The sequence below is a fragment of the Pseudorasbora parva genome, chromosome 14, assembly GCF_024679245.1.
Source record: "Pseudorasbora parva isolate DD20220531a chromosome 14, ASM2467924v1, whole genome shotgun sequence".
Taxonomy (NCBI): Eukaryota; Metazoa; Chordata; class Actinopteri; order Cypriniformes; family Gobionidae; genus Pseudorasbora; species Pseudorasbora parva.
This window is the reverse complement of record NC_090185.1, coordinates 6612069-6624852: the sequence shown is the minus strand read 5'-3', so window position 1 is coordinate 6624852 and position 12784 is coordinate 6612069. Positions and strand designations below refer to the sequence as shown.

Below are 12784 nucleotides of genomic sequence, written 5' to 3'. Positions count from 1 at the left end.
CCTACACAGCACATGTAACGGAAAGCCATAAACAATCAAATGGTGATGGAAAGGAGAATGAACCAGCTGCTCTGCAAATGCTCACCGGTTGAGTGTATTTTTTAATGGCCACACATTCTATGCAGGACACAAGCATTATCATAGGAGATATCGGTCTTGTTTATAAAGCACAGTTTGCAGAGTAGACTGTTTATTTTGCTTGACCACCTTGATATTACTCTAAGGCCCTGTTTAGACCTGGTATTAAGAAGCATTTTGGTCAATCGGATCACAAGTAGATGAGGAAGACCACCACATGGTCTTCCCCACTTTTATCCACTTTCAACCACTTTTGCCCTGATTTCTTCAAGGACAGGGTATTCTGGCGACTAAATGTGTGTTTTTTCAGATCTTTCGATCTAATGGACAAAACAAGCTAATGCAATTTACATATGAATGCAGCCGGAGACAATGGAAAAATACACGGAGAGCCTCAGCTTTCGTTTCTGCTTTAGCGGCCGCAAGACCTGGTGTTAGAAATCAATTGTGAGAGAACATTGAGCTTGGTACGTTTTTCATCTTCAAATCAAACTTGGGATTCCTGCCGACAGTTTAAATCCCGTCTGGTTAGCGCACTTCCCACAATGTTTTACGCGTGAGATCAGTATGCGGAGAGTAGGGGGTCTTTTAGGCCCCATTTACACTGCATGGTTCAAGTTGGGTCAATTCTGATTTTTTCCTCTCATGCGGCACAGATCGGATATGACGTGAACGTGTAAGCAGGAAAAAAAACGCATGGATTCCGATATCCTCAGATGGGATTCAGGCCTCACTCATATGGTTATAAATTCGACATAATTCGGATATGTGCATTTGCATCCTCCATGTAAGCGGTCCAATCGGATATTCCCCAGTAAATGCGAGTCGTCCGTCATTGAAAAGGGGACGGAGGCGAATGACGTCAACTCAGATGGACACGAACTTTGATCAAGGGCTCTCCTCTTTTTCTCCGCATTACGAGAGAAATGTTTTGCTGACCTTTAAAGATGTGTGGAAAAGTGAGGAGAGCAAAACATTAAATAATCATTTTGTCTGCATCCATTGCATATCGCAACGCTTTACTTCCTTTTCCGGTTAAGAACGTCTCGGGCTGTTTCGCCAGTGTACAGTGTAAATGCAAATATCGGATATGGGTTGCTTTTAAAAGATTATACAAGCGGTTCGTACAAAAAAAAAAAACGGATATAGTCACCAAATCGGAATTGTGCATTAATACCTGCAGTGTAAATGTGACCTTAGTGGCTGTGCGAACACATTCGACCACATGAGCGTGAAAGCAATACGGTCGAATGCGTTTTCCTGCTACCTCTGGAAGTGGTTGAAAGTGAGCTAGCTAAAAACGTTTTAGACCCCGTTTCCACCTGTATTTGGCATCCAAATGACCAAAACTCAACTTATTACCAGGTGTAAACAGGGCCAAACTCTGGTTGAAGTTACAAAACTATCTGAAATCACTTTCATCACCTTGAATGTCAAACAAACGCCTAGTCTTGTCTTCTTTTAATTATGTAAGTTTGATAAATTCAGGAAGCGAGAGGTTTACCTTGGGAATGAGTTGCTTGGCCTTGGTGTTCTTGTTTTTCCTGTAAAGAGGGAGAGGAAAGTGTATGGTTTGTTGAGATAAGAAGCGAATGGATGCTAGCATGTTAGTAGAGTGAGTCATGCATTTGCTTGTGGGACATGAGTAAGGGCACCTACACACTTGGGAAACTCTGATGGTGCATTTGACGAAGAAGAATGTGTTGGATTTGTTTACGCAATGGTGTGGAATATGTCGGGTCTACAATTGAGCCCAATCCGTTGTCTAAAATTAGATGTTTAATCTAGCATGTAGGCAGAGAGGAAGATGCAAGACTTGGTGTTGGTGCACACTCCAGCATTTAAATATGTCAACCATCTCCATTGAAACCCATGGGGTTGCAGTGTTGTCTGAGGTTAAATCTAGTATGTAGATGGGATAGCAGCAAACAGGGTTTCATGGGAAGGAGGAATGATGGACATTTCTCTTGATACACCTAATCTACAGGAGAGGTATGCCTACTTTAGGTTGGACAACAGCTAGGATGGATAAGGTTTAGAGTTCAAGTGCAGTCTTTATATATATATGTGGTCTTTGCAAGCAGTTCTTCCGCAGCTTTCCACACCTCATTAAACATTACAGACTTAATAGGTGAGACTCGAGAACCAATAAGCTCATGCAGCATGTTAGCATGTGGATACCATTCGGAGCTAGCGTTAATGAAGATCATACTGCTTTCAGCTCATAAACTCTTACATATGCCGCTAGGGAGCCTTCTAAAATAATTGAAATACTTGTTAGATGGGAATTAATAGAGCAGGGTTAAAGGGCGGTTTGAGTTACGCAGTAAATCACAGGGTTAGCTGACATGTAAGGCTGCAAAGTTGGGAAAGTTTTGGAGCAGGGGCTCCCAAAGGTTTCTCAAAATGAAGCTTAGCAGAGAGCCAAAAAGCATTGGCTTCAATGCCAAGGCATGAAGGGTCGGCAAGGTGGACCCATCCAAATTCAGGCCGGAGAGGAGTCAGCGGTCAAACTCACTGGAGGGCGTGACGTGGGAACCGCAGGCGACCCCAGGACTGAAGCAGCTTACGTGGATCTTCCCCATCCAACTGCAAGTCTTTAATGGAGTTGATGATTTGGGCATGCATGTCCCTGATTTACCCGGAGGAAAGGTGGGAGGAGACAGAGGGAGCAGGTAAGATTGGCGGGGAAGGGTAAGTACAGGAACCCAACACCAACGCTGTTAACAGATCTCTGGGAAAGCGAACGCCCTCCACCACAAAACAGGAAATATATGGACATGAATGTCCATAATGTGGACATGAACAAATGCAGGCAAGTGTGTTAAGTTTGAAATTAAAAGACCCTTCATTTGGTGAACTATTTCTTCAAGCTTCATTGGTGAATCCATGCTGTTGTTACTCTGGTTTCGACCTCGACGGGGCGTTAAATGGGGGTCGGCACCCCATTCAGCAATGACCTGGATTCATGCACTGGTTGACTTACCACACGGATCAGAACACCAGGAGGTCAAACAGGTAGGATTGGCACTGGGGGCTGGGGACGCTCTCCTAAACGAGCTTCCACAAACCAGGAAGTGAACCCGCTTCTATTACAAACATCTTTAAAGGACATTTTATGGTTTCCTTCCCACTTGGGAGCACTTAGAGGTAATAAACCTCACAAGGTCCCAACAGGGATTTATGAGTGTGTGTTGTGGATTGCTTTGAACAAACCAGGTTAAATAGAAACTCTGGCTTGGCCTTTGCTCACATAAAGAGAGAACAGCTCGCACAGCTAGTTTCTGGATCCCGCGAACATCTGAACGTGGTATTTGAGTTTGCTCACAATACCGGAAACCCAGCCTTCCCAAGCCGCCAAGCTCTCCGTCTGACCTCAATGTTCTGCTCAAGTCCACTTACTTCTTACTCTCATAACTAGCAAAGATGTCCTCAAAAGCCTCTAGAGGGCGCTCCTCTGAATGATCAAAGGAGAAATCAAGCATAGGAGCATGGCTGTAGAAAATAAACACCACACACACAGTCACTCCAGGGCCAACGCCACCAACAGGTGCCGATCTATGACCAGCTTTATTGCCCATACGGGTTAAACTTTAGTGAAACTGATCAGAGGTCAGTAACTGAGGGGAAACCCTTGACAAACACCAGAGGAAAAGCACATTGGAGACATTGCAGGGATATACTGGTATACCAAATACCAGTCAAGAACATGTCCGGGTCATATTTCACCACGAAAGAAAAAGAAAGAAAAAGTAAGGGATTGCATTTTGCATAAATTATACAGACTTGATCACCATTACTGTGATCATTATATTTCAATGAAAATAAGCACATCCCACCAATTTTTGGTCTGTAATTTCAAAATGGTCTGTAATTTATGGTGATAAGCATGAAATGATTGGTACAGTAGTGTTTAATTTTAATTTAGTCTCCTTATTATAGTGCCTCAAGCTATTGAGACTTTTAAAAAAAGGACTAAAAACATTTCTTTGTAGGAGAACTTATGACTTTTAACTATTAAATCTATTAGTATTTTACCATCTTTAAAGTATCTTAACTGTAGCACTTTGAGATTTGTTCCAAATGTAAAGTGCAATACAAATAAAATCTATTATTATTATAATAATTATTAATAATAATTAAATTAGTGTCGATTGTGTTTTAAAATGAAAAGCTTTAATATGATTTCTTCATGCAAAACATCATTTCCCATTTTTGCCTTTGGATTTTAGAGATGAAATATGACCCGGTCATGTTTTTGCGTCATTCACCCAATATATATACCTGCATTATATTGTGTAGTTACATTAATACTCAGAAAAATGGGCTGAAGTGTGTAAGATTACTGTGAGAATCGGCCTGCAATGTGCCATTGTGGAGAGAGCACGGTCACATGATCACCTGCCACACAAAGGCAACGAAAAGGACAGGAAGAGATCAAGTTCCTCACAATACTTCCTCTCACACACACACACACACACACACACACACACGAGTCCAAAGCTTACCGGTACATCCTCTCAATGGGCATGTTGGATCTCTGCAGCTCTCCTAGAGGAACTCTGGAGTTTGGTCTGACCACACCTGTACACACACACACACACACACACACACACACACACACACACACACACACACACACACAGACATACAGATACACACACACACACACACACACACACAGCATTGACGCGTTATTTCAACATGCCACGAGACACCCCACCCAAGACGTCTTGCAAACAATCTTACTCACTTATTTTTATTATCCCTTCCTAGTTTAATCATTCCGAAATCCTTCTAAATATGACTGTTTGCGTCACTGGGCAGCTTTCTCACGTGTAGGCTATAAATAACCTTCTTAGACCCTGAGAATCCAAAGTTTTTGGCTAATCTGAACCTAATCCATAATGCTCCATGGGTTACCCGCAGTCTTGGCTGCCCAGCGGCGTCCGGCCTCGTTGAAGGCGGCCAGTGCGCGGACGGAGGCCCGGAGGATCCCCCATCGAAACATGGCCACCGGGTCCATCCCGATCAGCTGCCGCACATACGCTCGGTCGCTGCTCCGCAGGAGAGCCACGATATCCGGACGCATGTGGTCCGTGTTCTTCTCCCGGAAATCCTGACGCAGCCAATTTACATCATGAGCGTTAGCACAGTCATGCTGCCAAACGGGACTCTTTTGCAATGCATTAATAATAATTGGTTACAATATTAATAGATTAAAAAAAAACGTATTTATACATGTATTAATTAATCATTTTACTATGGTGCATTAAAGACATTTAGAATTTTTTTTTTTTTTTGCCAGAAAAATAAACATCAATTAAACTATTACATATTAATATGATTACAATAAATACTTATTTATTATAACTTTAACAGTTATTAATTGTACTGTGTCAATACAGGCATTTTGTAAGGATAAAAAATATCTGTATCATTTTGGTCAGACCAAGTAAAAAAATAAATAATTGAAATATTAAACACAAACATAAACTAAATATTTTAATACACCTTTAATAAAAAGTGTTTCTTTAAAGACATTTTAAAAAATAAACATCATCAATATTTCATTTTCATTATTTGGCCATAAATAATATGTTAAATCAATGTTAATTGTTGAATTTATAATAAGAAGCATTTTATTGTATGTTTTCGCATTAATATTTATATAATATCATACTTTTTACCTCACCAAACAAGAAAAAAAATTATACTATTTTTTTTTATGTCTTTATGACACACAGTAAAAGTGATTATTTGTTAAAGCTGTAATTTATTGTAATTTGTAATTTTATTTTTTGTCATTAAAATGTATTTAGTGAAAATCAACAAAATTAATTAATGTTAATAAAATATAAAAATATGTTAAATATTAATTAATCTAAATATATACAACTTAATGACATTAATATATTTAACAGTACAATTATATATATATATATATATATATATATATATATATATATATATATATATACACTAGGCTTGGGCGGTAATACGGTAAAATGGTATACCGCGGGATCTAAAAATAGCAACGGTATCAGTTTCAATACCGTCAAACCGTCAAAAAAAAAAACCAGATCAACTTACATATTGCAGATCAACAATTAATTATTAAATATTTAATAAGTTGAACTAATTAAACTATTTACATATTAAATACTATTTATTTATTAAATGCCTAAATATGTGTATGCGTTGTTGTGACAGCGTGGATGAGAGAGAGAGAGAGAGAGAGAGAGAGAGAGAGAGAGAGGGGAAAAGACGGCGAGTCGGGCACTGAGTTATTCGGTCTCGAAACTTCTGCAGTTTGGAAGTATTTTGGGTTTTGACGGTAAATACAGACGAGGCAATTTGCAAGATGGAAATACCTTGAACCTAAGGGCGCATATCCGAAACCACCATCCACTCACTGCTGCGTGGATGAAAAACCGAGCGCACCCTCGGACTATGCTGTAATATTGCCGAAGCCTTTTGTCACACAGCTGGCAATGTAAGCAATAAGCATGAACTCCACAAAAATCAAGTGGACATGGGACTCACAAAAAAAAATGTCAATTGTCTGACAATTGTCTCATAACGGTAAGCATAAAACGTGCAGAGTTTCTCAGGGGCAGGGGCTCAAATGTAAAAAATAAAATAAAAATATAGGCCTATATATATATAAGCCAAGCCAACAGTTTGTTGACGCTGTCTGAGCCTTACATCATAATGTTTTAATTATTCACGGTAATACCGTATACCGAGGTAAAATAGGGAGGAGGTTTGACGGTATCAAAATTTGGATACCGCCCAAGCCTAATATACACACACAATTTATAAAAATATATAAAAAAAAAAATTACATTCATATTTTAATTACATAGTAACATTATATTACTATATGATATTACTATATTTTTTAATATAGCAACATTCTAACTTGTTAAAGCTGTAAATAATTTGTATTGCCTATATTATTATTTATTTATTATTATTTAAAAATATTTCGGTCAGGCCAAATAATAAACATATATTTTTATGTTTACAAAATTCCTTTAATGACGCAGTAAATTTTCTAAAAGGCGATATAATATAATATAATATAATATAATAATATAATACAATATAATATATATCATATAACAATATAATAATACAATACCATAATTAATATAAAATAATAATACAATACAATATAAAATAAATAAAATAAAAATAAATAAATAAATAAAACAAAATAAATGAAACAAAATAATTAAATTAATTAATTAAATAATTAATTAAACAATTAATTAAATAAATAAATAAATAAATAAATAAATAAATAAATAAATAAATAAATAAATAAATAAATAAAATATAAATCTCATACTCAGTTGCCGTTACCTTAATCTGGTATTTGACCTTCCCAGCAAAATGGAGGATGACGAAAGCCGGTTCCATCACTGGAGTCGCCACAAAGTATTGATTGTGTTGGTGCTGCTGTTTGAACTTGGCTAGCAAGGTCTTATCCGTGGCGTGAGGAAAGCTACAAACACAATGTGTGAGAATAAGACAAATACACAGTTTGGCAAAGCTGAGCGATGAAGCGCAGCGGGATGAAGGCCTCACTTGCTCTCCTCGTCCAGTAAATAGAGCAGTCCGGTGGGCTTCTTGCTGATGAGGTGCAGGCATCCCACATTATCCGTGTAGTCGATGTTGTGCCAGGTGATGCCCTCGGACTGATACTCCTCCTGTCGGACGAACACACACACACACACACACACACACACACACACACACACACACACACACACACACACACACACACACACACACACGTCAAACTTTGTGATAGACAATAAATCAATTAAATCGCACCATTAAAAAAAAATGATCTCGATAATTTTCCCGCCCGTGATAATTCCCATTTTTTGTTTTCCTCGTCTCTCTCTCTCTGACGGCGCGCTCCTCCTCCGTTTGGGGAGGCGTTTAAAGCCTCGTCTACACTGAAGTTGGCAGTTTGATAAACGCAAGATAATTCTTCAGTTCAATCTTTGTGTGCTAAAGGCACAGTTCCTGTAGAGATAGTAATACACATTCTCCTTTTAGCCAAATAAATGAAAAGCATGTCATTAATGTCTTCTCTCTCGCTGTATCAAAATCTCACCGAGCTTTCCTCAGAGATGGTCAAGTTCAGTTTGTGCTTTACATGATCAATATTTTTTTAAATACTGTATCCTAAATTGTGGATAATTAAGCTATATATCATATACTGAAGTAAATTTATGGAGTGTTAACGATTAAAAGAAAAAACTACAACAAGAACCGTACAGACGTGAAAAGCGTGACCCTAAAATCATGATATGAACCGAACCGGGGGTTTTGTGAATAATATGCTCCTAAAACACAATCATCCGTTATTGTTTTTGGTATTCATTCAAGTGCTTTTTTGTGAACAGACTGAGAGTCCATTGCTTTTATTGTTTTTGGTCGTTTTGTTCATTTATTGTGGATATTTAAAATCTTTGAAAAGGTGTACCTGCATTATGCCATTATCATTATTTTAGATAAAAATGGACTCAGAACGACAATATTATCGTTTATCGCAATAATTTCTTGGCCAATTTATCGTCCAGCAAAATTAGTTATGGTGACAGGCCTAATCACACTCGAAGCGCCACAGGAGAACGAGTGTACGATCCATTAAAGCCCACCAACCTGTTCAAGTTTAAAGATGTGCTGGTTGAAGTAATACTGAAGCTGCTCGTTGGCGTAGTTGATGCAGAATTGTTCGAAGCTGTTGGTCTCGAAGTCTTCGAAGCCGAAGATATCGAGCACACCGATGGACAAACACTGAAACGCACAGAAAGAGCATGAGACCTGGAGCGTCCGTGATTCGGCACCGAGCGCTGCGGTTCCCAGCTTACCGAGACGGACTCCTCCATGTCCTTCTTGTTTAGCAGCGCGTGATTGATCCGCAGCACGATCCAGTCGAACAGGGCGCTGTACAACGACTTGGCCATGGAGTCCCGCGCCGTGATCGCCTGAAGAAAACACTCCTTAGATACAGAACATCTGGATAAAACGCTGAGAGCGCGTGTGTGTGTGTGTGTGGCGTACCTCGCTGTGGCTGTAGGAAAGGATCAGCTTGTCGTTTACAGTCACCGTTTTCCTCTTGGTAAGAGCCTCCACCAACAGCTCCTTCTTCACCTGCGTGCACACACACACACACACGTTTGTTTCACTATATTAGTGAGGACATTACATAGACTTCCATTGATTTTATATCAGGTTAATGATACTTTCTATCCCCTAACCCAACCACTATCCCTTAACCTACCCATCACAGAAACATGCGCAAAACAATAGATTTAAATAAAAACATGTTTTGGCCGATTTATAAGCCTTTTTAACTAGTGAGAACGTTCAATGTCCTCATTATTGAGTTGTTTTCATGTTTTACTATATAAGTGAGGACATTTATGCCCTCACAAGTATTGCTAAACAAGGAACAAACACACACACGTGTTTAATATCTGAGAAACAGAGCATTAAACACACGTCAGCTAACGGCAGAAATTAATGTATATAATATGACTACACAATAATAATAATAATACAAATTTAAATCAATAAAAGAAATGTATTCCTATTGCAATAATACTATTGTAGAGTCGTTCACCTTCAGCAGGTCAGAGAGTGTGGAGAGCACCTCCGGAGGCCCGACCTCAAGCCCTTCCTCTCGGCCCGACGACTTCTGACTGTACGTCACGTTACCCAGGTACAAGATGGCCGACAGGACGGAGAATATCCTGCAGGGAACGCAACAACCAACCACAGCGCTCAGATAAACTCGTCTGAATAGACGTCAGTGCAGTGTGTAGGGTGACCAGACGTCCTGAAAAAATCGGGACAGTCCTGAAATCTAAACTGTTGTCCCGAATCTGGCCTTAATTATCCCGAAAATTATCAATAATATCTCTCTGCAGAGCCGGGTTTTGCCCGCGCATGCGCAGTTTCACGACACGCGGATACATTTGATTTTTACATCTTAATTCTGTCCTAAAACTGTCTATTGATTATTGTTGCTCCTGCTGTTAGTCAGGCTCCTTTACTGATATTAGGGCTGGGATAAACGATTATTTTTTAAACGATTAATCTAGCGATTATTTTTTCGATGCATCGATTCATCTAACGATTAATTTTCCCTGTCCGATTCGGTTACAATTCGATTCGATTACCGATTATCTCCCCATTAATTGCCTAATAGCTATTTATACATGTTGATTTAATTATCTGAATGAAAAAACAAATTCCTTAACATTGCAATATATGTTTATTGCTCTTAAAATTCCAAAGTAAGACTATACAAGAGCAATGCATTCAATAAAACCTTCAAAACATAAAGTAGGCTACACACACACACACACACACACACACACACACAAATAAATAAGTATTAACCTACAACAAAGAAACATATTATACGATTTTTCTATGTATGCAACTCATCCTACAGGCTATGCCCATCGATTAAATATCAACAAGTTGGTTAATCAAATCTGGGGACACACTGCAAGCGTGAGCGTCTCGGCTGCGTGGCGTGTCCGTTTTTGTTTCGGCTCCCATGTTAACAGGTTGGAGTTTGCACACTGACTGTGACGCGCGGAAAACGCGTGCATGCTGGAAATAGAAGAGCGCCTATTTTTCACGTGTGTTGGGAGCGTCTCCAGGCAAAATAGAATAGGAAAAGATGTTTATATATCATTTTGACACGAATACATATTATTAAATTACATTTTCATGTTTGAAAGTCTGTAGGTTTACATAAATGCAGATATAGGCCTAATTGTAATAATAAAAAACGTCAATTATCGATTTTGAAATATTGCAACTGTCAATACAGAACGAAATATTCTGTAGCCTATTTTGCCGTCAATACCATAGATATGTGGCTACTGCCGACGTTTTCTTTGCTGTATCAGTAGGCTATTTCTGTTTAACATTAGGGATAGGGCTTCCCTCCGCATCAATAGGAGCAGCAGCGCCGCGTCAGACACGCTTCTAGTGTGCAAAGGCAGAGAAAACGCCACGTGGCCGTGGCTGACCCGCAACAGAAACGCCACGCGCATCCGCGGCATGACAGTGAAAACAGTTACATGTAGAGTGCATTATGGGCGCCAATATTCCGTTTAAAACCGGAATAGTCCTGGGATGAAACTGCTCTCTTAGAGGATGGATACCCTCGGTCACATCAGCGCGATTAGACATTGAACATTTTAAATTTAAAACAGCTTATTATGTAGGTAACGTAGCCAATGTGTCCGATGCTTTCACTTGATGCAAACGTTTGTTTTTGTGATTAAAATACATCAAATATTACCAAAACATCTGTCTTCCTGTGTGCAGACATTTGTTTATGTAGTCGTGACAACAAAACGCGTGCGCGCATGCCTGTGATGCTCCGTGCGCACCGCGCGCCAACCCCATAAACTGCACTTCTGAAAGTCTGAGGAGCCACTCGTGTTGCTACTGTAGATATACATAATAAATAATGTACATAATAAAGTATATTATGTAATTAAGTATATCTATGGTTGCTACTACTCTCCGGCGCCGCCATCTTTACTTTGAGTCTGACGAATCGACGCGCATATTTTGCGTCGACGTATTTTTTGACGTCGACGCGTTGTCCCAGCCCTAACTGATATAAAACAATGCTCTCATGAACACTTAAATATTTCTATTACGTTTTTTTTTCTTCCAAAAACGAACAGCCTGGTATAATAAACATCATGTATTTTCTACGCCTGGTATAAAAAAACGAACTTTCGAATCGAGACATTTCAAAGGTTTCTATAATTATTATTAAATTATTAGTCTAAAGTCAAGAGCTAATTCCTCAAGTTGATTCATTCTGCCTGGGGTAAATGCATAAACTTGAACACAAATAAAACATATTTTTAAACAGGCTTAAAGTCTTAATTTGTTGGAGACAAAACCAAGAAACTAATTTAATTTACATTTATTTATTACATTTACAATTTAAACATTTCATTATTTCATCATTACAGTTGATCACTAACTAATAACTATAAAATCAAACAAGTGCAATTACAATAAATAAATAAATAAATAAATAAAATTGTAGTTTTATTCCCTTCCAGTGCCGTAACATGCATCTCGAAGACATAACGACGCGATGGTAAACTGCTGTGGTAAACCTGCGGCTCTAGCCTAGAAATCTAGACCCACCCTAGCGGCAGCAAATTTAATCTGCCCGCAAGTGTCGTCTAGGCACTCTCAATTCCTATCTGAGCTGTATTCCTCACAATCTGGACGGCCCAATCACATCGTGTATAGAGTCGGCGGGCGGGGCCATAATGACGACGACCGAGTTGCGTTTGCGTGCTTCTAGTAACAAAGTCTTCTAGTCAACACAGAAACTGGCGAACGGCGGTCTTTTGAATCAGCTTTGACCGCGACTCTGGAAGACTTGGAGTTAAGCTTTTCTCTGAGAAAAAAACAAAGAGCGGCACTGAAGTCATTCTTAAAAAGGGAAGATGTGTTCTGAGTTTAGCCGACCGGATCCGGCCAATGTTTAATCAGTCAGGGAGCTCCCCTCCACCGTCGTTGCTCCGGTTGGTGTAGCGCTAACCTATTGCGATCAGAGGGAGTTTGAAAGACAACCGTTTATCCCGCCCCTCGGATTGAGCCCTGTTTATGGTGAGTTTCCAGA

The 12784-nt window shown here is 39.2% G+C and overlaps 1 protein-coding gene across 17 annotated transcripts in view; it reads right to left on the bottom strand.

The window, feature by feature from the left end:
• si:zfos-588f8.1 overlaps positions 1–12784 on the bottom strand; it is an 85572-nt gene that overhangs the window by 25628 nt on the left and 47160 nt on the right. For 14 of the 17 annotated variants that reach the window (XR_010897794.1, XR_010897793.1, XM_067415368.1 and 11 more), the window contains exons 7-16: positions 9728–9857; positions 9166–9255; positions 8973–9089; positions 8764–8898; positions 7675–7796; positions 7450–7591; positions 5002–5197; positions 4587–4662; positions 2597–2710; positions 1583–1622 (exon numbers count right to left, since the gene is read on the bottom strand). Coding sequence is in view for 15 of the 17 variants with exons in the window: in XM_067415368.1 (XP_067271469.1) it covers positions 1583–1622; positions 2597–2710; positions 4587–4662; positions 5002–5197; positions 7450–7591; positions 7675–7796; positions 8764–8898; positions 8973–9089; positions 9166–9255; positions 9728–9857 (1162 nt within the window). In the remaining 2 variants the exon portion in view is untranslated. Of the gene's footprint in view, positions 1–1582; positions 1623–2596; positions 2711–3480; positions 3574–4586; positions 4663–5001; positions 5198–7449; positions 7592–7674; positions 7797–8763; positions 8899–8972; positions 9090–9165; positions 9256–9727; positions 9858–12784 lie in introns of all 17 variants that reach the window. The other 3 variants (XM_067415364.1, XM_067415377.1, XM_067415366.1) reach the window with 2 other exon arrangements.